Source organism: Mus musculus, chromosome Y (genome assembly GCF_000001635.26).
Source record: "Mus musculus strain C57BL/6J chromosome Y, GRCm38.p6 C57BL/6J".
In the NCBI taxonomy this organism is placed as follows: Eukaryota; Metazoa; Chordata; class Mammalia; order Rodentia; family Muridae; genus Mus; species Mus musculus.
In genome coordinates this window covers 50,608,891-50,635,966 of record NC_000087.7, presented here as the reverse complement: position 1 = coordinate 50,635,966, position 27,076 = coordinate 50,608,891, and the positions used below count along the sequence as shown (strand labels likewise).

The following is a 27,076-nucleotide window of genomic DNA, read 5'->3' as shown; positions in this document are numbered from 1 at the left end:
CCTACATGGAATGCTGAGATCACCTGGAACCTAAACATTCTAGAACTTCTTGGACAATACACAACATACTATGTGCCTATTTCAAAAATGAAATGAAGTGAAATAAAATCAACCCAATGTACCTTCTTTATTTGTATCTCTTACCTTTGGAAACTAATAAGATAATGAATCAAAAAATAAATAAATTTCAATTATCTGTATGAATGAAAACAATTTTAAATGTTAAGAAGGTTAAAAAAATCACTACAGTGATGGGGAGGAAAGAGCCTGGGTGGGAAATGGGACAAGAAGGTGAACATGATCAGGTATTATGTGTGTGGGGAACATAACTGAAGTGCTGAGGAAAAGCAAAAAGAATGGAAACAGGCAACTTTTTGAGGTAGGAGGTGAGAAAACCCTCGGTTATATCAGAGACCTGGGAGGTGAGAGACCCTAAGGACTCAAAGGGAGGGACCTTAGAAGAAATGCCCTACAGTGGGGAGAGGGAACTTGTAGAGTCCTCCTCCAGTGGAGGGACAGGACATCAAGTGGAAAGATTGAGTTACCATCCCACAGTAAAAAGCTCTAACCCAGAATTGTTCCTGTCTGAAAGAACTGCAAGGAAAAAACATGGAGAAAAGCCTAAAGAAAAGGAGATCCAGTGACAAGACCAAATTGTGATAAAGCTCAAGGAGAGGCATCAAGGCCTGACACTATTACTGATGCTATTCTGTGCTCACAAAAAATGGGCTTATCATGACTGCTCTCTGAAAGACCAAACCAGCAGGTGAAAGAGTCAGATGCTCAAATTTATATGCAACAAATAGACAGAAGCTGGGAACCCCTGTGGATGAATTGGGGAAAAGCTGGAAGAAGCTGAGGAAGAGGTCTACCCGGTAGGAGGACCAACAATCTCAAATAACCTGGACCTCCCAGGATGTCTCAGACACTGAGCCAGCAACCAGGCTTCATACACCAGATGATATAAAGCCACCAACACATATACAGAAAAGGACTGCCAGGTCTGGACTCAGTCAGATGAGGTCCATCTAATCCTCAAGGGACTTCAGGCCCCAGGGAGCAGGGAGGTCTGGTGGAGAGGGGACAGGATGGTGGGGACATACTCTTGGAGATGGGGATTGTGGGCTTGGGGCCCTGGGAGCATGGGGGCATATAGGCAGGAGATATGGGGTGTGGAACAGTAAGAGGGGGAACTAGGAGAAGAATAAAATCTCGACTTTAAAAAAAGTATAAGAATAAATTTTAAATAATTCAACTATATTAGTGTGTGGAATTTCAGTCCACGGGACTATATACCATTCACATATTCATTTAGATTTCCTTTGGAAGTTAATATAAAGATGCACTTACACTTAAACAAGAAAATGATTAAAGATATTTAAAAATAAAGAAGTTCTATTTTAACTCTAAAGGTATAACTGCTAGTTAACTTTGTAATCACATCACTGGGATTAACTTCCTTCTCAGAATCATCAGAATAACAAGGATTAAAGAAACTTTAAAACTCTGTTTCATAGGAAACAAAAAAGTTAGAGATTTTTTTATTTGTTTTATATATATACCAGCAAGTGAAAATTTTTCATGCTTCATTTTTCTGAAGATGGGAAAGTAGAAGAGTACTTCAGATTATTCTCCATGATGGCTCTTTCAAACATAGACATTTTTTTTCTCAGTTCACCATCTACACCAAAAAGCATATCTTAGTTCTTGGTCCCCAAGTTCATCAAAACCTAAAACAGAAAAGTACCTCTTATTAAATAAATTACCCATGATACAAATATGAAAGATTCTGTGCAGATGATGTATAGGGTAAAGGTTAAGGTCAGGATTAGGATTAGGGTTAGTGTTAGGGTTATGTTTAATAAAGCAGGATAATTATAGTGTTATTAAAGTATGAGGTACATCTGAGGTCAAATTCCCATTTTATCATTTTATATCTTTAATAATTCATACAAAGCCATTAGGATTTTATGGATAATAGCAGTCATTTCAGTAAGAAATAATTCAAAATAATAAGTAGTTAAAACTTTGTGATTATTAAAACATATTTAGATTCCTAAGGTCATTTTATGGACCATGTGCAACATACCTCCATGGACTTCTCATGCATTTCTTTAACTGCTTCCAGGGTCTGGTTCTGACTACATTTGGACAGTTTCAATGCTTGTTGTTCTTTTTGACAACTATTCTACAAATGTAAAAGGAAAACATTAGTATAACAATTCTGTTTATTTTTGTTGTTACTGCCATGCAACATGCATGGCAGTCTAACAATAAAACACTAAATGTATATCTAATACTAAAACATTTATGTGAGCAAAAATAATTCTATATGAAAGTTAAAAGGAATAGTTTTCCAACTGATTTAAAATTTTAACAACTATTTTGACTAAATATATATATATATTTACAATAATATGAAATAACATTATGCTACCAATTGTGGGGTAGGAATTTTTTTTAATGTGAAAGAGTTTTTCATAATGCACAGACTGGCCTTAGCCTCCCAAGTTCTTATGTTTATAGGCATGCACCATGTATACATGAACTCGGTAAAATCCTAGTCTTGGAAGCTTAGATTGGTTTTCTCTAGATTCCAATCTCAAGCAACATATAGAAGTAGTAACATAAAGTTCTCATTGTATTCTTTAGGGTTGCGCACAACCATGATAATTTGCATTAAAAAAAAATTAAGACAAGCCCTTTACACCTTTTCACCTTGGGCTACTACAATCCTGTTTTGCCCTTTATTCACTGTGATCAATTTTTTACCTCACATTTGCACTCAAATCATCATAATTAAGTAAAATTACCTCTAATTTGCAATGCTTATCTTTAAAAAAAGTGCACCTGCATACATTTGGAGACAAAGGGTTAATATTGGGTGTCATCTTTGATTTCACAGTACTGTTTCAGAGACAGAATCTCACTAAACCTAGAGCTCATCATTTATGCTACACCTGCTGGCTACAAAGATCTGGAGATCTTCTTTTCTCTGAACTAAATCTGAGATTGGTTGTTTTAAAATGCTCACAACCACACCAACTTTTTTTTGTTGTTGTGGTGGTGGTTTGTTTTTAGTGTTGCTAGTTTGTTGTTGTTTATTTTGTTGTTGTTGGTGGTGGTGTGGGCATTCATCCCAATGCAGGGAATATAAGCTGGGGTCTCCATGCCTACACGGGAGAAAGATTACCAATTAAACCATCTTCCAGCCCTGTAAATCAATCTTATTGGGCCCACATGCAGCATATGACACATTTAGGGATCTTTTCTTCTTTAAAACTTTCCTTCACTCATGGTAGTTTTCTTTCTACCAGTGGTTCTCTTCCTTTACTGGCTCCCTCTCACCAGCTGCCATATGCAGAATTACAAATTTTGAAGTACCCTGCTGTTCTGTCTTTAGACTCCTTATTTACAGGGATGATCACTTTCCCTTGAAATGTCATCCAGAGTCCAATGTTTAAAAACTGTCTTCAATTGGAGTATTTATTACTTATCTTTAGTTCCTATCTCTTTCCAGAACTGACTCATAATGGCAGGTTCCTCAATGCCTTCTGAGGCAAGAATGAATTTGCTGTTCCTTTCAAATTGAATACTTTCCAAACTATTAACCAGTAAATAAAATAAAATAGTTAATATGATTATCGTTGTCTCAGATCTTACTTGGAAACCAGGTGATGACTCTACAGGTAGAGTAATGGAGACGTGATCTAAAATTGTTTGCTGATATTCTTCCACAGGAAAATTCTTCCAGGGCTGTTGAGATTGTTTGTTTCCATCCTCTGTTGTTACTAAATCTTTACTAAATTTAGGACTGTAAGAACTGATTTACCAAATTGAGTTGGTTTTTTAATATAAACAACAGAGTCCAGGTGAAACCAATAAATAAGCTTTCTCTCTTCTTTGAACTCTGATATATTGTGGTTTTTTTGTTTTTTTTTTTTGTTTTTTTTTTTGTAGTCACTGGTAATCATCTCTTGATCTTTCTGCAAATGTCTGCCTCTTGAAAATTTATGATCTGGTATACCATAAAATGCCTAGTCGTTTTCATTGATATAGTATGCAATCAATAGTTTATATCTCAGTAAGACTAGAACAGAAGCAAGGATAGATAGATAATGGAACTTAATTTAGTTTCATATGCTCAACTCAAGGCTAGTTGTTCCATTCCTACTTAGTAATACTAGGTTAAATATTAAGTTTTTTTATGGTACCAACCACTGATTTTTCTTTTTCTTCATTGAATTTCTGTACATCCATATCAGACTTCTGAAATGTAGTTATATACTGCTCACAAAATTTGTTGTTGATGTTCTTCCTGTAAAGCACAGTAACAAAAGCAGGCACATTTCATACCAATATGAAAATGAACACTCAGAACAAATTCAATTGAACATTTCATACTATAAAAAGAAAAATAGCAGTATAAAATATCTAATGGGAAATCATTATAGATTTTTCCGCTAACATATTATCAGAGAGGTTTTCATTTACGTTTTAGCTTTTCAAAATTAAAGAAATATAAACACACACAACACACACGTAACACACACACACACACACACACACACACACATATATATATATATATATATATATATATATATATATATACATGTACAAAATTTAATTATATTTCAATGTGGTTTTTTTTTCATTATTTTCTACCAAATATAAGTTCTAATTTATTTTTCATACATTGCCTTAGTAAAGACAGTGCAAAACATGTCAACTAAAATATACAAATTGTCTGCATATGTAATTGTAGTTGTTCCTTTTGAATATTGTTAAACATAATAATCCATAAATTACATTCCTAAGACTATGTGCAAGACTTCTGTATTTCCACAATGAATGTAAATTAAAATTTAAATCTCATTAACATTGACTTAAAGCAGAAAATAAAATTTTCATAGATTTCTATGAATTAGATTTAGTTTGCTTGAAGGCATGATGTTATAGGGTTAACTGTTTAGACAAAATCAAAGCCACACATTTTTACTAAAGAATCAGACATGATATAATTTTTTTAAACTGCAGCCACATATAATTTTTAAAATGATACACATTTGACCCTACAAATATAACAACTCTACCTCTCTCGTTCGTTCGTTTTGCAAAATCTTTCTAATTTCTGGTTGCTGCCTTTGAAAGATTCTTTGACATAAGTTTCCATCCATTTTCTCTTTATGTGAAGCGTCTTATAAATGTCATCTATATTAAAAATAAAGAGTCATTTTGAAGAAAAATTAGATGATTCCATGTATTCAAGTAAAAATAGATATAGATAAATTTCATTCAATAATGCTATGGAAACTTAAAATTAAATGATAGATATCACAAACATGCTTCATACTTTAGAATACTTAGGGTTTGGTATGTTCAGATGAAGGATGTTCAACCTGTAAAGTCTACAGAAATGTTCCACAACATAGAAAAAAACAGTCCATGTATTTTGGATAAGAAATATCTAATCTTATCTGAATTTTAATTTCTGTAAGGAAAATAATTTTGAGCTTCAAGAACAGTTTTCAAAAGAACAAATGCACAAAACAAAGGATCAAAAGTATACTTAATTCTTCATAAGGAAACACTTTTAATAAAGGCTAATTCTTTTCCAAATCTAAAAAAGATGATGCAACTGAAAGAACAAACTTGACTGTGGAACTGTTAGAACCATTGTTTAAAATATTCAATTAAAATAAGAGGGCAACCGGTCATATTGGTTCCCATGTTAATCCTAGTATTCTGGAGGAAAAGGCAGAGAGATATTTGTGTATTCCAGGTTAAGCTGGTCAATATACTGAGTTCCAGGACAGACAGAGCTACAAATGAGACCCTGTCAGAATCAAACCTGCGTTTGATTCCTAGCACCTACATAATGTGCACAAATACCTCCAACTCCAGTTCCAGGGGATGTGATGCCCTGTTCTAAATTCTGCATGCACCAGGTACATATGTATATGACTCACAGACATACTTATAGGCAAAATACCTATATAAATAAAAATAGATAAAAATGTTAAAATCTATGTTTAAAACAATGATCTCCAAGTTTTTTTTTAATCAAAATAAAATTATTTCTAAAGTGAATTGGTAATTATATTTCAGAACATATCCTTTAAAAAAAACACTTGAAGAAAATTATGGTAGGAACTTTTGATCAGTAACTGCTGCAGTTCATGAAAATTGTAATGCTTCAGAAAATGTTTAGTACCTTTCTAGCATGCACAGTTAGCTTTCAGTAACTAGGATGAAGCTATATTTCGGTGTACATGTTTAATATTCTCACCATCCATAGTACTAGACAAAATCAGATTATTAAATGATTATTCTGCCTCCTCTAAATAGAGCAAATCCTTCAGTTGAAAAAAAATAATTTGGTAAAATGGGTAACTTGAAAGAAGCAAAATATTATTTTTTAAAAATATAATATTGTTTCATGGGGGTAGAGATATGGCTCAGCAGTTAAGAGTACTTCCTGTTCTTTGCAAAGGACATAGGTTTGGTGTCTAGCACTCATATGGTGGCTCACAACTATCTGACTCCAGTTCCAGGTATCTGAAATAATCAACTGATATCTGAAAAACAGGTACACATGTGGTGCACATATATAACTGTAAGCAAAACACTAATACACATAAATAAGTCCAAAAATAGGTATTAGGAGCATTGTTTAGTAAGCCATGTAAAGATGTTTTTTTGTGTGTGTATGATCCTAGTATTGGAAGCTTAAGCAGGAGATTTCCAGTGTAAAGACTGCATAGGTTAAATAGGAAAATGCAGGCCAGCCTGAACTACATAATGACACCATATCTCAAAGACAAGTTACTGTCTTCTGAGAAAGCTCACTTAGCATTCAGTTACATATAATTTAAAACAGATACTTTAGAATCTGAGTATCATTCTCTCATTGTTTAGTAAGTTGTCTTCCACTTACAGTTACATAATTCATTTCATAAAAAAAAAAAAAAAAACAATGAAGGGATTGGAGAGATGATTCAGCAGTTAAGAGCACTGGTTCCCTTCCAGCTTTCTGAGATTGGAGTACCAAAACACACAAGGTGGCTCACTACCTATAACTTCAGTTTCAGGGGATTCAAGGCCTTCATCTGGCTTCCTCAGGTACAAGACACACTAGTTGTGCACATACACACGTGAAAGAAAAAAAAAATAACCATAACATAAAATTTAAAAATAAGTTATAAGGGTTACATTAAAGAATTCAGTTTTGCACTGTGCCATATAAAGAAGGAAGCACAGAAGACTCCTAGAAAAGAAACTGACTTAATATAAAATTAGCACTGGATCAATGAAAATATGTTTCATGTACAGAATTTTGTATACATATCACTTAGCTATGAGTACATGGAACTGTGAAAATGTTTACATCTATTTTTTTTCCTTTTAAAATTCCTTCAAAGCTGTTACAAAAAAGGCTCAGTAGTCAAGAGGGCCTACTGTGAAAAGAGGAGGTTCACAAAGTACTTTTTTTTTTAAGGTAAGTAATGTTACTTCATGCTTATCAAAGGATAATTCATCAAAGATGAACTCACAATTCTGAATATCTATGCTCCAAATACAAGGGCAACCAAATTCATAAAGAAATTTTACTAGAACTCAAAGTACATATTGTACCCCATATAATAATAGTGAGAAACTTCAACACCCCACTCTGAGCAACGCAGAGGTCCTGGAAAAAAAGAAATGAAAAAGAGACACTGTGAAACTAATGAGAAGTTATGAAACAATCGGATTCATCAGATACATATATATGTATCTGTCACACACACACAGACACACACATCCAAACATGCACACATATATTGAAGCAAATTCACACACAGTTCTCACTAGATGAAGAGAAATTATTTGAAAAAAAATCAACAAACCTTCATGATAATAGTCTTGGATAGATTAAGAATTTTAAGCACATACCTAAATATAGAAGCAAACCAGAAGCCAACATCAAATTAAATGGAAAGAAACTTGATGCAATCCCACTAAAATAAGACAAGACAGGACTAGACAAGGCTTCTTACTCTTTCCCTACCAATTCACTATAGTACTACAAGTTCTAGACAGAGCAACTAGAAAACAAAAATTGGTCAAAGGAATAAAAATTGGAAAGGAATAAATCAAAATATCACTATTAGCAGATAATAAAATAGTATACTTAAGTGACCACAAAAATTCCATCAGAGAACCCATAAACCTGAAAAACAACTTCAGCAAAGTGGCTAGATATACAATTAACTCAAACAAAACAGTACCTTTCTTCTACTCAAAAGATAAACAGGATGAAAGGCAATTATGGAAACAACACCTTTCAAAAGTCACAAATTATAGTTCCTTGATGTGACTCAAACCAAGCAGGTGAAAGATTTCTATGACAAGAACTTCAAGTCTCTGAAGAAAGAAACTGAAAAATCTCAGAAGATGGAAAGGTCTCCCATGGTCATAGATTAAGTTAGTAAAAATGGCTGTCTTCCCAAAAGCAATCTGCAGATTCCATGCACTCTCCATCAAAATTTAAACTCAATTCTTCGTAGAGACAGAAAGAGCAATATGCAAAACCATTCGGAATATCAAAACTCCAGAATATCCCAAAACTATTCTCAACAATAAAAGAACTTCAGGGGGAATCATCCCTGACCTTAAGCTGTATTATGCAGAAATAGTGATTAAAAAAATGTATGGTAATGGTACAGAGACAATGCCTTCATGAAATGGAGAGATCTAAAATATATCATCCTGTGTGATCTCAAAGGAAAAAAAAACATGGTATGCACTCACTGATAAGTGGATATTATCCTAAAAGCTCAGAATACCCAAAATGTAATTCACAGACCACATGAAGCTGAAGAAGAAGGAAGACAAAAGTGTAGGTGTTTCAGTCCTTCTTAGAATGGGGAACATAATATTCCTGATAGGAAATGTGGAGATCAGGGCAGAGACTTAAGGAATGACCATCCAGATTCTGTCCAACCTTTGGATCCATCCCATATACAGAAACCAGGCACAGTCACTATTGTGGATACCAACAAGTGCTTGCTGATAGGAGCATAATATGACTGTCTCCTGAGAGGCTCTGCCAGGGCTTGGCAAGAACAGAGGCTGATGCTCACAGCCAACAATCAGACTGATCATGGGGTCCCCAGGGGAGCAGTTAGAGGAAGAACTGAAGGAGCTAAAGGGGTTTGCAACCTTACAGGAAGAACAACAATATGAACCGAGCAGACAGACCAGAGCACTCAGGGACTAAGCCACCAAACAAAGAGGGGCACCCATGACTCTAGCGGCATATAGAGCAGAGGATGGTATTGTCAGACATCAGTGGGAGGAGAGGTCCTTGGTCCTGTGAAAGCTCCATGCCCCAGTGTAGGCAAATGCCAGGGTAGGGAGGTGGAGTATGTGGGTGAGTGAACAGGCTCATAGAAACAAAGCAAGTGTCAAATGGAATAGGGATTTCCTGGGATTAAACCAGGAAATGGCTGATATTTGAAATGTAAATAAATACACACACACACACACACACACACACACACACACACACACACACACACACACACAGATGGCTTTAACTGTGTCTTCAGGTGGGTTTACATCTAATCACAGGATGATCTAAATTTTTCCCATTCCTGCTAGTTTTTTGATAAATTAGAGTAAATGTGTCTGCATCTCAATCTCCAAATAAAATCATAGTTGCTCTTATCACAACCAAGCTCCTCAACCTTTTTCATCACAATACAAATCTAAGACAAATCTTAAATATAAAATTCTTCCTGGCTGGACAAATATTTTACTGCTACAGCAAGAAGCTCTGGTTTCAATCTTCAGGAATGAAAAATAAAAACCCCCAAAATTTAGATATAAAAAATAAAGAAGGCATGATTCCTCGGGCCCCATTACATTTCTGAGGCTGAGGACTTCAGGTACAAGGCCAGTCCAGGCTGCAATTGAGGTTTCAGACAATCCTGAGATATAGAGCTAGAGGTTACTTTCCTAAACCAAAACAACAAATAAATAAAGACAGCCTGGTCTGAATTATGTCTGAATTCCCAGCACTTCTGAGGCTGAGAGAAGCCTCTAGTATTTGAGGCAGTTTGGAACCTATATATAGAAATTTCGGCAATGTGGCATTTTCACAACACGTTAAAATGTAGACTGGTCTTCAGTTTCTTTTTAATAAATTCCTGGTGGGAAGCAGTTGCACAGAAGAGGGTTTTGTCTGTTTCATACACTAAGTGAAGTCCAGTTTACTCACACCTCACATCCCCTGTCCCCAAGAATACTTTCAGGGTCTCCATTTCCTTGGCCTTCCTGATTTCTGCTAGGAGCTAGTCTGTTCAAACTCTTGCACTTACAGTGAAGTTCTCAGTTTTTCTCAGCAGAGGCCTAAGTGGGAAAGGTCGATTGTGAACCTGGAAGTAGCAACTTCCTGAGTCCAGTGAGGGTCACCTAATCTCATTACTCCTGAAGAAACACCTCCAAAACTCCACCTTCATCCCCACCCAGACCCCTAGCTGAACCAGGATTAACCAACAGACAATTGACTACCTCCACTGAGACTTCATCCTACCATGATTCCTCAAGAATTTTGCTTCCTCAAGAACTCTTTGTAGCCACCATACTGGGTAACAGGGTTTGAACAGCAGGAAAATAATCTCAGCCAAGCCCATTGCTGATTGGCTGTGTTTGCACATGAGTACTAAGGGTAAGAGAGGCTCTTTCAGTCATCTGTGATTAAAGCTTCAAAAAGCGGGTAGTATTTTAACTTCCACTACTACCCAGAGGCTTTCCATTTTCTAAGTTTGCAATACTAACTTGAAAGTTAAAATAAAATGAACTCCAAAGACGACTCTCCTACTTTGTTTCAGATGAAGGGACTGTTCTGTGTAACTCTAAATTGTTTTTTTTTTGTTTGTTTGTTTGTTTTGTTTTTTTGTTTCTTTTTTTTTGGTTTTTTTTTTAAACTAAAGTGTTTTTGCATGTTTGTATTTATATAACATGTATGACTAGTTCCCCTAGAAACTAGAATAGGATGCCAAAATCCCTGGATCTAGAATTAAAAATGATTTTGAGAATTATGTGGGTTCCAGGAACTAAACCTTGGTTCTGTACAAAAGCAACAAGTGTTCTTAATTTCTAAGCCATCTTTCCATTCCTATCCTGTGTGTGTTTTAAGGTGTGCTGGACCATTTCTCACGATAGATGTTTAATTTTACTATATAATGGAGAGTATAAAAAATGACTTTGTTAATGTTGTCTATTTCCAGAAACAGAAAAACAAACAAACAAACAAACAAAACAGCAACAAAAAAAACATAATTTTAATGGATTGTGTAAATCATAAATAGTTTCAGGATAAAAATGGAGTGTATACATTTCAGTATATGGGTGCATAAGGAGGCCAGATATAGACATCTGTTTTATTCTCAATTATATTCCAAATTTCTTTTTCATTTTCAGTTTTTTTTTTTTTTCAAGTCAGGGTTTATCTGTATAGCTCTGGTTAACCAGGAACTCACCCTGTATACCAGGGTGGCATCAAAATCAAAAATCTCCCTGCCTCTGCCTCCCAACGTCTGGGATTAAGGCATGTGCCACCACTGACTGACCCAACTTAAAACTTGAGATAGGTTCTCTCTGAATATGCAGCTAACCAATGCCACTACCTCGGCTAGCTAGCAAGCTGTCTCCACCTACTCAGCACTGGTTGGCAGCCTGCATTTTAGAAGTGGATTCTAGGCCCCCACTTTTATTTTCAAGAAAAACATTTTACTAAAACAGCCATCTCTCTAGCCACTCTTCAAGGTTTGTTCTGTTGCTATAGACACTGCAATTTTTTGTTTGTTTGTTTTTTGTTTGTTTGGTTTCTTTTTCTATTTCTCTAATCATGGCTAAGTTTAGGCTCCTAAAATGCTTAGTGGTGGTTTTGCTTGTTTCCTTACAACAGCAAATTGGTTTTCTTGCTCACTTTACAATTTGCAGCTAATTTGGCACACTGGACGAACTGACATTTCATTTACTAGTCTTATTGCTGTGTTTTGTTTCTTTGGTGCTTTTTTTTTTTTTTTTTTTTTTTTTTTAATTTGCTGGGTTTGTTTTTTTTTTGCTGGTTTTCTGTTTTTGTTTTTGTTTTCACCACTGAAGATGAAATTTATAACTTTTAATGGTGCTTTACCACTGAGCTACATCTTTAGTTAATCTTTAGTTTTGAATGTTGGATGAGAAGTTATCTGTGTGTATTTTTTAACGAAAACTATAATTTCTGTGAAGCCTACAATTATCCCCCTATGCTATAGGTTCTATAGAGATCTGTTTCCCTCGTTTGGCCTCTTCAAGAAACAGGGAAATATTTCTAAAACACATACCTCCAGATTTATCCAACATACTGCCTACTTCATGTCTGTGAAGACAGAACAATAAAAAATTAAAGCAAGAAATATAGTAGACTGGTAGGCCATTTTTTTTTACCACACACAAAACTTTACACAGAACCTTCTTTAATTTTTTATAATAAATATATAATGTTTGGTTTGGAACAAATGTCATATGCATATAAAATATATGGTGGACTACCAACTTGAACTTGAATTATTTACTTTTAACAATTCATACGTTTACACCCCACAAGGAGTTTATTCATAACTCTCCCACAATTGCCAAGACCCTTTTTTCCCCCAGATAGTCCCCTACTTATTTTTATGATGTTTCTCCTTTTCTTTGAGTGTGTCAAAGATCACATGCAGGTGGTCCTATTGTATGAGTTCCTATGTGTTTGTGATCACAAAGTCTAAAGGATCCCAAGCTGGGCTTGAACTTAACATATATCAGCATCTGACATTGAAATGCTGATCTTCCTGAATCTAGTTTTCCAGTGAAGGTAACACAAACACTACTTTTGAAGTACTCTATTGAACTGGCAAAAAAAAAAAGAAAGAAAAAAAAAGAGAAAAAAAGAAAAAGAATTGAAAATATTACCCCATGTCTTCATCTCCTTTTACTTGAGGCGATATATTTTCATCTTTACCAATTGCTGGGTTATTTACTGTATTGACAATAGAAAATGTAAACATTTGAAAGTATGCAATATTAGTAATAGTTAATAAAGTACTATCAATTTGAATTTCTTTGGAAAAACTGCCCATTTTGAGTTTTTGAAACAGATTTTAAAAATTAATTAAAATTAAGTACATCCAGGAAATCTAGGACACAAGGAGAAGAAAAAACATAAGGATAACAGGTATAGATGAGAAGTAAGATTTCCAAATTATAGGGCCAGTGAATATCTTCAACAAAACTATAAAAGAAACCTTTCCTAACCTAATGAAAGAGATGTCCATGAACATACAAGAAGCATGCAGAACTCCAAATAGTTTGGACCAGAAAAACAACAACAAAAACAAAAATCCCTGCCATCATATATTAATCAAAGCACCAAATGAACAAAACAAAGAAAGAATATTACAAGCAGTAAGGTAAAATGGTCAAGTAACATATACAGGAATTCCTATCAGAATTACACCTAACTTCTCCCCAGAGACTATGAAAGCCATAAGATCCACGGTAGATATCATACAGACACTAAGAGAGCAGAAATAAGAGCCAAAGCTATAATATGCAGTAAAACTATTTTACCATAGATTGAGAAAACAAGGTATTCCGTGAAAAAACAATATTTACACAATATCTTTGAACAAACCAAACCCTTCAAGGGATAATAAAGGGAAAACTCCAATATAAGGAGGGAAATCACATGCTAGCAAAAGCAAGATATTAATCTTGAAGTAAACCTAAAAGAAGATAGCTACATGAACAAAATTCCAACAAAAATAACAGGAAGAAACAAAGACTTTGTCTTAGTATCTCTTAATATCACCATATTCTATTCACCAATTAGAAAGAAATAGACAAACAGACTGGATGTGTAAGCAAGACCCAGCATACCAGAAACAAACCTCAGGGACAAAGACAGATATTTCCTCACAGTAAAAGGCTGGAAAACAATTTTCTAAGCAAATGTTCCAAAGAAACAAATTTGGAGTAGCCATTCTAATATCAAATAAATTTGACTTTCAACCCAATGTTATCAAAAAAGACAAGGAGTGGCACTTCATATTCATCAAAGTTAAAATTTACCAAGATGAATTTTCAATTCTAAACATTTATAGTCCAAATGCAATGGCATCCATATTCATATAAGAAACTTTAGTACAGCTCAAAATGCACATTGCACCACACACAATAATAGCAGAAGACTTCAACAACCCTCCTCATCAATGGAAAGATCCTGGAAAGAAAAATTAAAAAAAGACACAGTTAAACTAACAGAAGTTATGAAACAAATACATTAGTTGATATCTATAGAACATTTTATTTTAGAACAAAAATTGTCCATTCTGCTCAGCACCTCATGACGCCTTCTCCAAAATTAACAATATAATCAGTCACAAAACATGCCTCAACAGATATAAAAATATCCAAATAATCTCATACATCCTATCTAATCACCAAGGACTAAGGCTGATCTGAAATAATAATATAAATAATTGAAAACCCATGTACACGTAGAAGGTGAACAAAAATCCAGTCAGTGATAAATCAGGTAGGGAAGAAATAAAAAAAAAAATAAATAAATGTAAGACTTTTTAGAGTTTAAAAAAAAATGAAGTTACTACATACCGAAAGTTGTGGAACACAACTAAAGCAGTGTTAAAGGGAATCTCATAGCTCTGAATGCCTCTAAATAGAAACTGGAGAGAAGATACAGTAGTAGGTTGACAGCACACCTAAAACCCCTTGAATAACAGGAAGGAAATTCACCCAAGAGGAGTTGAAGGCAGGAACTAATCACACTCAGGGCTGAAATCAAACAAGTGGAAACAAAGGAACTATAACATAAAATCAAACAAACTAGGAGCTGGACCTTTGAGAAAGTCAACAAGATAGATAAAACATAAGCCAGACTAATTACAGGGCACAGGGAAAATATCAACATTAACAAAACCAGTAATGAAAAGGGAGACATAACAACAGATACTTAGTAAATCCAAAAAAATCATCAGATCCTACTATATAAGCCTGTAACTTAGAAAAGTGGAAAATCTGGATGAATTGGACAATTATCTAGACAGATGTCAGGTACTAAATTTCAATCAGGTTGAGATAAACCCTGTAAACTCTCCCATAATCCCCAAAGAAATAGAAGCAGTCATTAAGAGCTCCCCCCTCAAAAAAAAAAAAAAAAGCCCCGTATCTGATGGGTTTAGTACAGATTTCTATCAGGCTTTCAATGAAACACCAATACCAACAATCTTCAATCTATTATGCAAAAACAAAAGAAAATGAACACTACTTAATTTGTTCTATGAAGCCACATTTACTCTTATACCCAAACCATACAAAAACCCAATGAAGACAGGATACTTCAGACCAATTTAACTTATAAATATTGATGCAAAAATACTCAATAACATCCTGTTAAACACAATCCAAGAACACATCAAAATGATCATTCTTCATGATCAAGCGGCTTCATCCCAGGGATACAGGAATGGTTCAATATATGGGAATCCATCAATGTAATCCAATATGTAAAGAATCTCAAGGAAAAAAACACAGTATTATCTCATTAGACGCTGAGGAATCATTTAAAAAAAATCAACACACCTTCATGATGAAGTCTTGGATAGATTCAGAAAGCAAGGCCCATAACTAAACATAGTAGCAAACCAGGATCCAACATCAAAATAAATGGAGAGAAACTCGATGCAATCCCACTAATATATGACAAGGCTTCCCACTCTCTCCCTACCTATTCACTATAGTACTAGAAGTTCTAGCCAGATTAAATAGACAACAAAAAGAGGTCAAAAAGTTAAAAATTGGAAAAGAACAAATGAAAATATCACTATTAATAGGTAATAAGATAGTATATTTAGTGACCCCAAAAAATCCTCTAAAGAACCCTTAAGCCTGAGAAACAACTTTAGCAAAGTGATTGGATATACAATTAACTCATATAGATCAGTAGCCTTCCTCTACTCAAAGGATAAACAGGCTGAAAAGGAAGTTATGGAAGCAACACTCTTCACAATAGTCTCATATTTTAATAACTTGGTGTGACACGAAAAAAGCAAGTCAAAGTTCTGTAGGACAAGAACTTCATGTCTCTGAAGATAGAATTGAAATTCTCAGAAGATGGAAAGATCTCCCATGGCCATAGATTGGTGTCCCAAATAATTTAGTAAAAATGTCTATCTTGCCATAAGTAAGCTCTGATTCCATGCCCTCTCCATCAATATTCAAACTTAATTCTTTATAAAGATAGAAAGAGCAATATGCAAAATCATTTAGAATAACGAAAATCCAGGATATTGTAAAACTATTCACAACAATAAAAGAACTTCAGGGGGAATCATCCCTGACCTCAAGCTGTATTATAGAGAAATAGTGATAAAAATGTATAGTGACCATAAAGAAAAAATGACTTCAGGAAGTTCACACGCAAACGGATAGGTCTAAAGTATATCATCCTGTATGAGGTAACACAATCCCAAAGGAAAAAATATGGTATGCACTCACTGATAAGTGGATATTATCCTAAAAGTTCAGAATACCCAAAATGTAATTCACAGACCACATAAACCTTAAGAAGGAACAAAAAAGTGTGCATGTTTCCGTCCTTCTCAGAATGGGGAACAAAATACTACTGGGAGGAAATATGGAGACAAAGTGCAGGCCAGAGACTGAAGGAATGACCATTCAGAATCTGCCCCACCTGTGGATCCATCCCGTATATAAACACCAGACCCTGTCACTATTGTGGATACCAACAAATGATTGCTGAAAGGAGCCTAATAAGGCTGTGCCCTTAGGGGCTCTGCCAGAGGTTGGCAAAAACAGAGGCTCATGCTCACAGCCAACAATCAGACTGATTATGGGGTCCACAGTGGAGGAGTTAGAGGAAGGACTGAAGGAGCTGAAGGGGTTTGTAATCTTACAGGAAGAACAATAATATGAACCAAGCAGACCGCCCCCCTCCCCCCAGAGCACTCAGGGACGAAGCCAGCAAACAAAGAGGGGGACCATGGCTCCAGCTAAATACATAGCAGAGGATGTCCTTGTCAAACATCAGTGAGAGGAGAGGTCCTTGGTCATGTGAAGTTTGGTGTCCCAGTGTAGGCAAATATCAGAGCAGGGACATGGGTGTTGGTGGGTGGGGGAACATGCTCATAGAAGCAGAGGGAGGGTGGAATGGTAAAGGGAATTTCTGGGGTGAAACCAGGAAATGACTAATATTTGAAATGTAAATAAACACACACACACACACACACACACACACACACACACACACACACACACACACACCTAATATGATGGCTTTAACTGTGACTTCAAGTGGGTTTATATGCAATCACAGGATGATCTAAATTTTGGTCCCATTGTTGCTAGGGTTTTGATAAATTAGAGTAAATGTGTTTGCATCTCAATCTCCAAATGAAATCATGGTTGCTTTTATCATAACCAAGCTCCTCAATTTTTTTCATCATAATACAAATCTAAAGCAGATCTAAAATATAAAGTTTTTCTGGCTGGACAAATATTTTACTGCTACAGCAAGAAGCTCTGGTTTCAATCTTCAACAAGGAAAAAAGGAATAAAAAACAAACAAACAAACAAACAAACAAACAAAAATTTAAATATAAAAAATAAAGAACACATATTTCCTCAGGCCCAGGTACATTTGTAAGGCTGGGGACTTCAGTTTCAAGGCCAGTCAAAGCTGCAGGTGAGGTTTCAGACAATCCTGAGATATAGAGTTAGAGCTTACTGTCCTAAACCAAAACAACAAATAAATAACAACAACCTGGCCTGAATTATGTCTGAAGTCCCAGCACTTCTGAGGCTGAGAGGAGCCTCTGTATTTTGAGGCAATTGGAGCCTATACATAGAAATTTCGGGAATCTGCCATTTTAACAACAGGTAGAGGTAAATGAAGACTGGTTTTCAGTTCGTTTTTAATGAATTCCTGGCAGGCAGCAGCAGCTAAAAGAAGGTTTTAGTCTGTTGGCTCCACTAACTGACTTCCAATTTACTCACTCCTCACCTCCCCAAGCCCCAAGAAGACTTCCAGGGTCTCCAATTCCCTGGCCTTCCTGCTTTCTGTTAGAAGATAATTCTGTTCAAACCCCTGCCCTTAGCGAAGTTCTCTGTTTTTCTCAGCAGAGAACTAAGTGGGAAAAGTTGATTGTGAGCCTGGAAGCAGTACCTTCCTGAGTCCAGTGAGGGTCACCTCCTCTCCTTACTCCTAAAGTAACACCTCCACCCCTCCACCTTCTTCCCCACACAGGCCCCCAGCTCAAACAGTATTAATCATCTTTCAACAGACAATTGACTACCTCTACTGAGACTTCTCCCTACCATGCTTCCACAAGAACTCGGCTTGATGACTACCACAAAGCATACTGGGTAACAGGGTTTGGATAGCGGGAAAACAATCTCAGCCAAGGCACTTGCTGATTGGCAGTGTTTGCACATGTGTACTAAGGGTGAGAAAGGCTCAATCAGTCGTCTGTCATTGAAGAGCAAAAAGGAGGTAGTATTTTAGCTGCCACTACTACCCAGAGGCTTTCCATTTTCCAAGTTTACAATACTAACTTGAAAGCTAAAATAAAACGGACCCCAAACAAGACTCTCCTACTTTGTTTCAGATGAAGGTGCTGTTGTTTGTAATTTTCAATTGTTTTATTTATTTAAGTAATTTGTTTTTGCATGTTTGTGTTTATAAACATGCATGTGTGGTGCACATAGAAACTAGAAGAGAATTCCAAAACCCATGGATATAGAATTAAAAATGGTTTTGAGCCATTGTGTGGGTCCTAGGAACTAAAACTTGGTTCTGTCCAAGAACAACAAGTGCTCTTAATTTCTAAGCCATCTTTCCATCCCTGTCCTTTGTGTCTTTTAAGGTGTGCTGATCATTTTTCTTGAAAGATGTTTCTTTGTACTATACAGTGGAGATTACAAAATTATAACACTTTCTTAATATTGACAATTTGCTCATAGAGAAAAAACAAAAAGACAAAAACCATCATTTTAATGGATTGTGTAAATCAGATAAAGAGTATTGTAAAAAACTGATGTATATACATTCCAGTATAAGTATGCATAAGAGGGCGACAAATAGACATTTGCTGCATTCTCAATCACATTCCAACTTCCTTTTTTTTTTTTTCAAGGCAGGGTTGTAGTCCTGGACCTCACCCTGGTTACCAACTGCTGGGATTATGGCATGAACCACCTCTGACTGCCCAAATTTAAAACATGAGACAGGTTCTCTCTGAATCTGCAGCTCACCAATGCCACTAGCCTGGCTAGCCAGCAAGCTGTCTCCAACTACTTTTCACTGGGTTGCAGCCTGCATTTTTAAAGCCGATTTAAGACCCCCTCCTTAATTTATATACTTTCAAGTAAAGCACATTACCAAAACAGCCATCTCTCTAGCCCCTCTGAGAGGTTTGTTCTCTTGTGGTAGCCACTGTATATTTTTTTTTATTCTCTAATCATGCCTAAGTTTAGGCTCCTAAAATGCTTATTGCTGGTTTTGCTTGTTTCCTTACAAGAGCAAACTGGGTTTCTTGCTCATTTTACAATTTGCAGTTAATTTGGCAAACTGGACAACCTAACATTTCATTTGCAAGACTTATAACTGTGTTTTGCTTGTTTGGTAGGATTTTTGTTAATTTGGTGCATTTGTTGGTTTCTTTGGGGTTTTTATTGTTATTGTTTTGTTTTGTTTCTTTGTTTGTTTTTGTTTGTTTATTTTTGCCACTGAAGATGAAACTCATCACTTTTAAATGGTGATTTACCACTGAGCTACATCTTCAGCTAATCTTGCATTCTGAATGTTTGCTGAGAAGTTATCTCATATGTGTTTTAAAGGAAACTACAATTACTGTGAACCCAAAATTATCCCCTTTTGCTATACAGTCTAGAAATCTGATGCCCTCTTCTGACCTCTTTAAAAAACAGGCAAATACCTCCAAAAACACATACCTTCAGATTTATCCAACATACTGTCTACTTCATCTCTGTGAAGAAAGGAAAATAAAAAAATTAATGCAAGAAATATAGTGGACTGGTAGGCATTTTTCTTACCCACACAAAACTTTAAAAAGAACTTTCTTTTAATTATTTATAATAAATATATAATGTTTGGTTAAGAACAAATGTCATATATATATATACATATATATACATATGTATATGTATGTGTAGATATATATATTATATTTGTATGTATGTATGTATATATATATATATATATATATATATATATATATATATATATATATATATATATATATATATATATGTATATATTACATGGTGGAGTATCAAAGTGATCTTGTATCCTTTACTTTTACCAATTCATACATTTACACCCACAGTAGTTTATTCATTACTCTCCCACTCTTGCTGAGACCCTTGTTCTTGCCAGATGGTCCCCCTCTTATTTTCATGATTTTTCTCCTTTTCTTTGTGTGTATATCTTGGAAGATCTCAGGCAGGTGGTCATATTATACTAGTTGCTATGTGTTTGTTATCACAAGGTCTGAAGGACCTCAAGCTGGGCTTGAACTCAACATATAGCAGTGTCTGATTTGTATTGCTATCTTCCTGAATCTACTTCTCCAGTGAAGGTAATACAAACACTACTTATGAAGTAATCTATTGAGCTGGCAAAAAATATTGAAAATGTTACCCCATATCTTCATCTGCTTCTGCTTGAGGCGATATATTCTCATTTTTATCAAATGCTGGGCTCTTTACTGTATTAACAATAGAAAACAGAAACATTTGAAAGGATTCTATATAAGTAATAGTTAATAAAGTACTATCGATTTGAATTTATCTGGAAAAACTCTCCATGTAAATTTTTGGAAGAGATTTTAGAAAGGAAATATTTACACCGAGAAAATCCAGGACACAAGGAGATGACAAAACTTAAGGATAATAGGTATCAATGACAAGTAAGTTTTTCAAATTTAGGGACAGTGAATATATTCAACAAAATTATAGAAGAAAACTTCCCTAACCTAAAGAAAGAGTTGCCTATGAATATACAAGTAGCCAACAAAACTCCAAATAGTTTGGACCACAAGAGAAATTTCTTCCATCATATAGAAATCAAAACTCCAAATGCATAATAAAAAAAAAAGAAAAGAAAAAGAAGAATATTAAAAGCACTAAGGGAAAATGGTCAAGTGACTTATAAAGGAAATCCTATCAAAACTATACCTAACTTATCCCCAGAGATTATGAAAGCCATAATATCCAGGGCAGATGTCATACAGACCCTAAGGGAAAAGAAATGCCAGACAAGGCTACTAGATGCATCAAAAAATTTTACAATAGATTGAGAAAACAAGGTATTCTGTGAAAAAAAAAACGATATCTACACAATATGCTCGAACAAATCCAGCCCATCAAGTGGGTAATAATGGGAAAACTCCAATATAAGGAGGGAAATTACACTCTAGAAAAACCAAGAAATTGATCTTGAAGCAAACCTAAAAGAAGAAAGCTACATGAATCACATTCCAACTCTAACAACAAAAATAACAGGAAGCAACAACTACTTTTCCTTAATATCTCATAATATCAGCGGACACAATTCACCAATAAAAAAAACATAGAATAACAGACAGGATGTTTAAGCAAGACCAAGCATACTAGAAACAAATCTCAGGGACAAATACAGATATTACCTTAGAGTAAAAGGCAGGAAAACAATTATCCAAGGAAATGTTACAAAGAAACAAGTTGGAGTAGCCATTCTAATATCAAATAAATTCGACTTTCAACCCAAAGTTATCAAAAAAAAAAAGAGGAGGGACACTTCATATTCATCAATGTTAAAATTTGCCAAAATGAATTCCCAATTCTGAACATTTATACGCCAAATGCAATGTCATCCACACTCATAAAAGAAACTTTAGTAAAGCTCAAAAACACACATGAATAGAGCATTAAAAGAAACCTTGACTAAATTGGTTTTAGAGACCTGCAGAAAAGATTATGCAGCTCTTTTTCCCTTCACCTTGTTCTGAGTATGGAACACCACAGGGAAATTTAAACTTACACCATTCGAACTCCTCAACTGGGGACCCCCCCCCCTTTAACAGAAGCAGGTGGAATGTTTGACCCTCATGTTTCTTTTTCAGAACTCCCACTAGCTCACTTGAAGGACCTACAACTGGTCAGAAAAGATGCCTTGGAAATGTTGAAACACAATAAAAAACTTAAACAAAAACAAAAAAACAAAAAACATACGAACCAGAAACCATCTTGGTGCCACATAAATTTCAAACAGGAGTACCTGTCCTGGTCTGGTGCCACCATTCTGGCAAACTTGAACTCAGATCAAAAGGACTTTCCCTGATGATTCTCACAAGCCCTGCTGCCACACCTCCAGTATGTGCCCAGTTCTGGCATCCAGCCTGCCATGGCCCACTGGCCTGGCACTGCTCACACACAGTGGGCACTGCACAGGAACCTCCCTCCCTCCCTCCTCCCAATGGCAAGAGGCTCTTTTGTCTCATTCAATGGGCTTCTGAGGTTCTCAATCTTACATATCCTAAAGCTGTGACCTCATGTTGGCTTTGTTTGGCAGCTGGGTCAGAGGTTTAATTTTCTAACTTATAAGATCAGAACTATGTACTAGAAGGAGTGGGAAATGTGAGACCACAACATAGAGCGTTTCTCCCTGGAAGGTAAAGCACCTGGACATTCTCCAAGATTGTTTTCCCTGATTTATAAAAATACAGCCAGAAAGAGACTCTATGTTCTCTACAGCCACCAAAAATCCTTTTGGTTTCTGAGCCTTACAGCTAGAGATTCAAAATTGGAGTTTTGACAAGGACATCTGGGCAGAGAAGAACACTCCTCCCATCTCTTCCCAACTCCTCCAAACTCTCCTCCCAACTCATCCCAATTCCTCAGCTAGCTATTAAAAACCTTCTTCTGTCACATCTCAGAGTCATACGCCCCTGCCCTGCACAGTGGAAGGAGTTTGTCCTTAGCTAGCTGATAATAAAAACTCTTGCAGTTTGCATCAGGTATCGATTTCTCTCAAGTCATTGGGGTGCTGGCCAGCTCATCCCGGGACTTTACTGGACTTGAGAGGAGGTCCATCTTCGGGGTCTTACACATGGAGACCTAAGACCAAAATTCTTCAAACTAATATGCAAAATCAAAAGAGAAGGAACACTATTGAATTTGTTCTATGAAGCCAGATTACAATTATATTCAAACCATACAAAAACACAATGAAGAAAGGAAACTTCAGACCATTTTCCCTTATGAATTTCGAAGCAAAAATACTCAATAAAATCACTGCAAACCAAATAAAAGAATACATCAAAACGATCATCCATCATGGTCAAGTAGACTTCATCCCTGTAATGCAGGGATGGTTTAATATATGGAAATTTGTCAACTTAATCCACTATAGAAACAAACTCAAAGACGAAAACAACATGATCACCTCATTAGATGCTGAGAAAGCATTTGACAAAACACAACACCCATTCATAATAAAAGTCCAGGAAAGGTCAGGAATTCAAGGCCCATATCTAAACATAAAAAAAAAAAATACAATAGACAGCAAACGAGTAGGAAACATTAAACTAAATGAAACAATCTCATTAAAATCAGGGACTAGACAAGGCTGCTCACTTTCTTCATACCTATTGAATATAGTAGTTGAAGTCCTAACCAGAGCAATTAGACAACAAAAGGAAAACAAATGAATACAAATTGGAAAGGAAGAAGTCAAAATATCACTATTTCCAGAATATATGATAGCATGTATCAGTGACCCAAAAATGCACCAGAGAAATCGTAACCATATATATGACTTCAGTGCAGTAGGTGAATATAAAATTAACTCAAACATATCAGTGGCCTTTCTCTACTCAAAGGAAAAAGAGGATGAGAAAGAAATTTGGGAAAACTCACCCTTCACAATACTCACAAATAATATAAAATAGCTTGGTGTGACTCTAAATTAGAAAGTGAAAGATATATATGATAAAAACTTCATGTCTCTGAAGAAAGAAATGAAACAAGATCTCAGAACATGGAAAGAACTCCCATGCTCATGGATTGGAAGGATTAATATAGTAAAAATGGCTGTTCTGCCAAAAGTAGTTTATAGATTCAATATAATCCCCATCAAAATTCCAACTCAATTCTTTACTGAGTTAGAAAGGGCAATTTACAAATTCTCCTGGAATTTGAAAAAAACAAACAAGCAACAACAACAACAACAACAAAAAACCAACAACAACAACAACAACAAAAAACAAAAACCTGGTATAGGAAAAACTATTCCCAACAATAAAAGAACCTCTTGTGGAATCACCATGCCTGACCTCAAAGTGCACTACAAAGCAATTGTGATAAACACTACATGGTACAGGTATAGTGGTAGACAGGTAGATAAATGAAATAGAACTGAAGTCAGAGAAATAAACCTTTAGTCACTTGATCTTTGACAAAGGAGCTAAAACCATCTAGTGGAAAGGAGACAGCATTTTCAACAAATGGTGTTGGTTCAATTGGCAGTTCGCATGTAGGAGAATGTAAATTGATCTATTCTCATCCCCTGTGCAATGCTCAAGTCTAAGTCGATCAAGGGACTGCACATAAAACCAGAGACACTGAAACTTATAGAGGAGAAAGTGGGGAATAGCCTGGAATACATGGGCAAAGGGGGGATATTCTTGAAAAAAAATACTACCAATGTCTTGTGCTATAAGATTAAAAATGGACAAATGGGACCTCATAAAACTGATAAGGTTATACCCAGAAGTTCAAACTTGTAATAAGGAAACATGCTTCACTTTGTCCATAGCAGCCTTTTGTATAATAACAAGAAGCTGAAATGAACCCAGATGACTCTCTTTAGAGGAATGTATATAGAAAATATGGCACATTTACTTAATGAATTACTACACAGCTATTAAAAACAATGAATTCATGAAATTTTTATACAAATGGATGGATCTGGATGATATCTTCCTAAGAGAGTTAACCCAATCACAAAAAACACACATGATATTCACACATTGATGAGTGGATATTATCCCTGAAGCTCAGAATAACCAAGGTAAAATGTGCAAAACCCATGAAACTGAAGAAGGAAGACCAAAGTGTGGATATGCCGTTCCTTCTTAGAATGGGGAACCAAATAATCATGGAGGGAGTTACAGAGACAAAGATTGGAGCTGAGAATAAAAGAATACAGAGACTGCCTCACTTGGGGATCCATCCCATATACAACCACCAAATCTACTGAAGATGCCAACAAGGGATTGGGTGCAGGAGAATGATATAGTTGTCTCCTGAGAGGATCTGCTAATGCCTGACAAATAAAAAAGTGGATGTTCACAGACATCCTTTGGACTTAGCACAGGGTCCCCAATTATGGAGCTGGAGAAAATACCTAAGGAGCTTAAGGAGTTTGCAGGCCCCTAGAAGAAAAAACAACATGAACTAACAAGTACCCCACAATTCCATGGGATTAAACCACCAATCAATGAAAACAAATAATGGGATATATGATTCCAGCTTCTTATGTAGCAGAGGATGGACTAGTCAGGCATCAATGGGAGGAGAGACACTTGTTCTTGTAAAGATCCTATGCCCCAGTATGGGGGAATACCTGGGTTAGGAATTGGTAGATGATGTGTTGGGGAGATGGGGGAGAGGGGAGAGGACAGGAGATTTTTTGGAGTGGAAACTAGAAACGGGGATAATATTTGAAATGTAAATAAGGAAAAGTTATAATAGAAAAAGAAAGGAAATAATTTATTTGCAAGTTTTATGAAATAAATTCATGTTTGGCAAACATATTATACGAACAATGTTCATGTCTTTTCTTGAGGTGAAATCAAGAAAGTTCTTCTCTCTCAACATATGCTGATATAGTTCCAAGAGTAGGTTTATGTGCTGCAAAACCTTGTATATAGGAATAGAGAGATATAGGTAAAATTAGAAATGAAGTATATGTAAACTCTTAACAAAGACTTCTTCCATTTCAGGTGACTAGGTAAAGTCTAATGAACTGCAGGACACAATTAATACTGGAAATGCGATACCTTCCGAAAGAGCCTCCTCTGAAACTTTTATGTCATCGTCCTCATCATCAAAGTCCAAAAGTAATAAGTAACCTTCCTTTGGTATCACCTTCAATTTCTTAAGAGCCATTCTTCTCATAAGAACTCAGTAGTCTTCTTAGTTTAAAAAAAAAAAACAATAAAAATAAAAAGGAAAAAAAAAGAACTTAGTTACCTGATTAAAAATTATCATTTAAATAATTAAAAATAACAAAAAATCAAATAATTATTTTAGCTCAATGAAAGATCATTTCTTTTTTTACTTAACATGTATATTTTTAATCAATTGCCTTTATCAGAGAGTTCTGTGTACATATTCAATATGGTGATGCATATATATATACACTTACCCGTACCATTTCCTCCGTGTATCCCATTTATCATGTCCCTCTCCCTCACAACTTGTTTTAAAAACTTCTTTAACTCACTTCTTTAAAAACCTCCTTTAGAACCTAAATTATTAGTCTGCCATTTCTCAGTTTAAAAAGAGACAAAAACTGGCCAACCTTCAACATATGAGTCCTCCCCTCCTCCCAAAAAACGATGAGCAACATCCTTTAACCTTTGAGGTATCTGAATTTTGGTCCTATCTCCCACAGAATATTTTTAAACAAAACATCAGCAATTCTGTTTACCAGTTTATCTCAGTCTAACGTAAACTCACAGTTCTATCCAGAAAGATAAAGAACATGGTAACTGTATATTCATATCAAAAAGATCCACCACTAAGTCTACAAAAAAACATGAACTACCACCACCACCCACACAGAAAGACCTTATATTGGAGAAATTAGGGATTTGGGGAAGCCGAGGATTTCAAACATCTGAAGATTGTAAGTTCAAGGCCAGGCCAAGCCGGGCCAGCTGAAACTACAAAGATAGAT

At 35.5% G+C, this 27,076-nt stretch overlaps 1 protein-coding gene across 2 annotated transcripts; it reads right to left on the bottom strand.

Annotated features, from left to right (window-relative positions):
• Positions 1-1,700: 1,700 nt before the first annotated feature.
• Gm20883 (predicted gene, 20883) lies at positions 1,701-26,292 on the bottom strand. 2 transcript variants are annotated; one of them, XM_017318748.1, is made up of 9 exons: positions 26,175-26,292; positions 20,774-20,840; positions 20,065-20,099; positions 12,988-13,054; positions 12,378-12,412; positions 5,097-5,214; positions 4,219-4,318; positions 2,090-2,188; positions 1,701-1,730 (listed from the first exon to the last, which is right to left on the bottom strand). In XM_017318748.1, exons 1-9 carry the CDS (start codon positions 26,290-26,292, stop codon positions 1,701-1,703), a joined length of 669 nt encoding a protein of 222 aa, XP_017174237.1. The 2 variants fall into 2 exon arrangements, with proteins under 2 accessions (XP_017174237.1, XP_017174238.1); XM_017318749.1 differs by lacking the exons at positions 12,378-12,412; positions 12,988-13,054.
• Between the last annotated feature and the right edge of the window lie 784 nt (positions 26,293-27,076).

What these genes read in the sequence shown, in the direction of transcription:
- Gm20883 (XM_017318748.1), bottom strand. Translation starts at nt 26,292, where the DNA reads ATGAGAAGAATGGCTCTTAAGAAATTGAAGGTGATACCAAAGGAAGGT. An exon ending in AGAGGAGGCTCTTTCGGAAG is followed by an intron (nt 20,841 to 26,174) that starts GTATCGCATTTC and finishes TTGTTAATACAG; the next exon opens with TAAAGAGCCCAGCATTTGAT. An exon ending in AAAACGAACGAACGAGAGAG is followed by an intron (nt 4,319 to 5,096) that starts GTAGAGTTGTTA and finishes TGTGCTTTACAG; the next exon opens with GAAGAACATCAACAACAAAT.